We start from the raw sequence: 2,388 nt of genomic DNA on the forward strand, positions 1-2,388 counted from the left end.
GTACTGGGTACATTAGGAAGGTACCCAGTACATTAGGAAGGGCATCCAGTACTGGGTACATTAGAAAAGCACCCAGAACATTCTATAAAGGACATCCATTACTGGGTACATTAGGAAGGGCATCTAGTACTGGGTGCATTAGGAAGGGCATCCAGTACTGGGTACATTAGGAAGGTACCCAGAACACTCTATAAAGGGCATCCATTACTGGGTACATTAGGAAGGTACCCAGTGCATTAGGAAGGGCATCCAGCTATAGAAAACATGTCAAAGCATGATCCATTCCTTAGACCCCTTGAATCCTGTCAGACCATTCAAGCCATGACAGCATAAAACATGGATGTCGAGTGATGCTGATGAGGAGGAGGTGTGTGATTGTTTGTGTGTTTGTGTCAGTTTCTCTTGATATTGCATGATGGTTGTAAATAAGTGTTGGTGACTTTCATTTCCAAAAATCTACAAAAGCATATCTGGCCAGAAGAAGCAAGAGTCAGCTGGGTGACATAAAAAGGATGTCCGGCCATATAAAATCTGCCTCGATATATTCCTTCCAACCCATGCAAGCATGGAAAAGTGGATGGGAAAACAATGACAATAGTGATGATGATGAAGGCCCCTTTCTTTCAGAAACATCAAACAACAGAGGAGAAAATAAATAAAAAATAAAGACAAACGACAAGTTTATAAAATATACAACAACGAAAGCAAAAAAGAAAAGGTGTTTTATTAATAAATATTATTATTGGAAGGTGTAGGGATCACATGACTTCAGGGGTAAGGGCTTTGCAATCATCAACATGTAAGCTAACAATATGGTGACCGGGAACCATAGCAAGGCCAAGGATCCGGGGCTCTTCTGGCTCTTCAGCATCTGATAAATTAAAAGAAAAAGTAAATAAACAAATAAATATACAGTGTGAGTGTGGGGAGGGGTCTGATCAATAAGTATCTGAACTGTTGCCATAGTAATGAAGCTAAAGCATGCAGAGTGAAGCCACTTGGCAGAGATTAACCTTGAACACTGCTGTGAATGCACACTAAGTTTTAACGTTCCAAACCGCTTCTGCTGTTTACAGCAATGCTTGGTAGGAAAGCGTGTAGCATGTGATCATCACATTGACCTTGACAGAGAAAGTTGAGCAGAGAATCTGCATCAAATTTTGCCAAAAGATTGGTGATACCTGCTCAAAGGTTTATGCAAAGTTTCAAAAAAGTCTCCATTGTTCTCAACACAATCAAGGAGATCTTGTGCAACTGAAACCCGAGTGTCATTTTGGTCTACTGAAAGCAGTTTTGGCACAAATTTGGCAGACACGCATCTCATACCCAAATCTTCAGTAATAATGGACTGAATTGAACCGTAACTAATCTGCGCATCCTTTGATAACTCAGGGATGGTGATTCAATGATTTCCCCTCACAGTTACACACACATCTGTGATGTTTTTCTCAGTTTTGCTGGTTCAGGTCTCCCAGAACATTCATCATGATCAACATTTTTTCGAACATCTTGGAAACATCTGAACCACTCGTACACTTGGGTGCGGCTCATACACTCCTCTCCATACACTTTCTGCCACTTTGCCTAGGCCTCTGATCAGGTATCGCCATAACAACTTTCTTTGTCATGGTCAATGCAACGATTACACGCTACACACCTTCCTTCCAAGCACTGCTGTAAACAGCAGAAGTGAGCTAGAATGCTAAAACTTAGTGCACATGCACAGCAGTACCCAGGGTCAATCTGTGCGAAACGCCTTCACTCTGATTGCTTTAGCTTCGTTACTATGGCAACAGTCCAGATACTTACTGATCAGACATTGTGTATAGTATATGTGTGTGTGTGTATATATATATATATATATATATATATATATATATAGAGAGAGAGAGAGAGAGAGAGAGAGTTAATGCTTGTTTTTGTATTCATTAATTTTACTCACTTCTTGGCATAAAGTTGCCCCTTCAGGGGTCATACTCATGCAATTTTACATTAATCTGATAGGTTACTTCTGTAGAGTACAAATTCATTATTGTTAAACAAGAATATTGTTGACAGACAATGGCTCAGCTGGCCAAAACTTCGAAGTCACTGTCAACATTCTTGTCTAAGAATTATATCTATATATATATATGTGTGTATGTATATTCTTTAATTCTTCTACTTGTTTCAATCATTTGACTGCAGCCATGCTGGAGCACTGCCTTTAGTCAAACAAATCGACACTTGGTACTTATTCCATCAGTCTCTTTTGCCAAACCACTAAGTCACAGAGATGTAAACACACCAACATTGGTTGTCAAGCAATGGTGGAGGAGACAAACAGACACACAAATGCACACATGTCTGTGTGTGTGTATATATATATATATATATATATATATATAT

General features: G+C 39.4%; 1 protein-coding gene across 1 annotated transcript in view; it reads right to left on the reverse strand.

Moving 5' to 3' along the window:
* Positions 1 to 707: 707 nt before the first annotated feature.
* The window catches only part of LOC106874850 (N-alpha-acetyltransferase 38, NatC auxiliary subunit), an 11,373-nt gene continuing 9,692 nt past the window's right edge, over positions 708 to 2,388 (reverse strand). The window contains exon 4 of the mRNA XM_014922739.2: positions 708 to 871. Coding sequence (XP_014778225.1) covers positions 759 to 871 — 113 coding nt within the window. The 3' untranslated portion in view covers positions 708 to 758. The remainder of the gene's footprint in view (positions 872 to 2,388) is intronic.

Source organism: Octopus bimaculoides, chromosome 26 (genome assembly GCF_001194135.2).
Source record: "Octopus bimaculoides isolate UCB-OBI-ISO-001 chromosome 26, ASM119413v2, whole genome shotgun sequence".
Taxonomy (NCBI): Eukaryota; Metazoa; Mollusca; class Cephalopoda; order Octopoda; family Octopodidae; genus Octopus; species Octopus bimaculoides.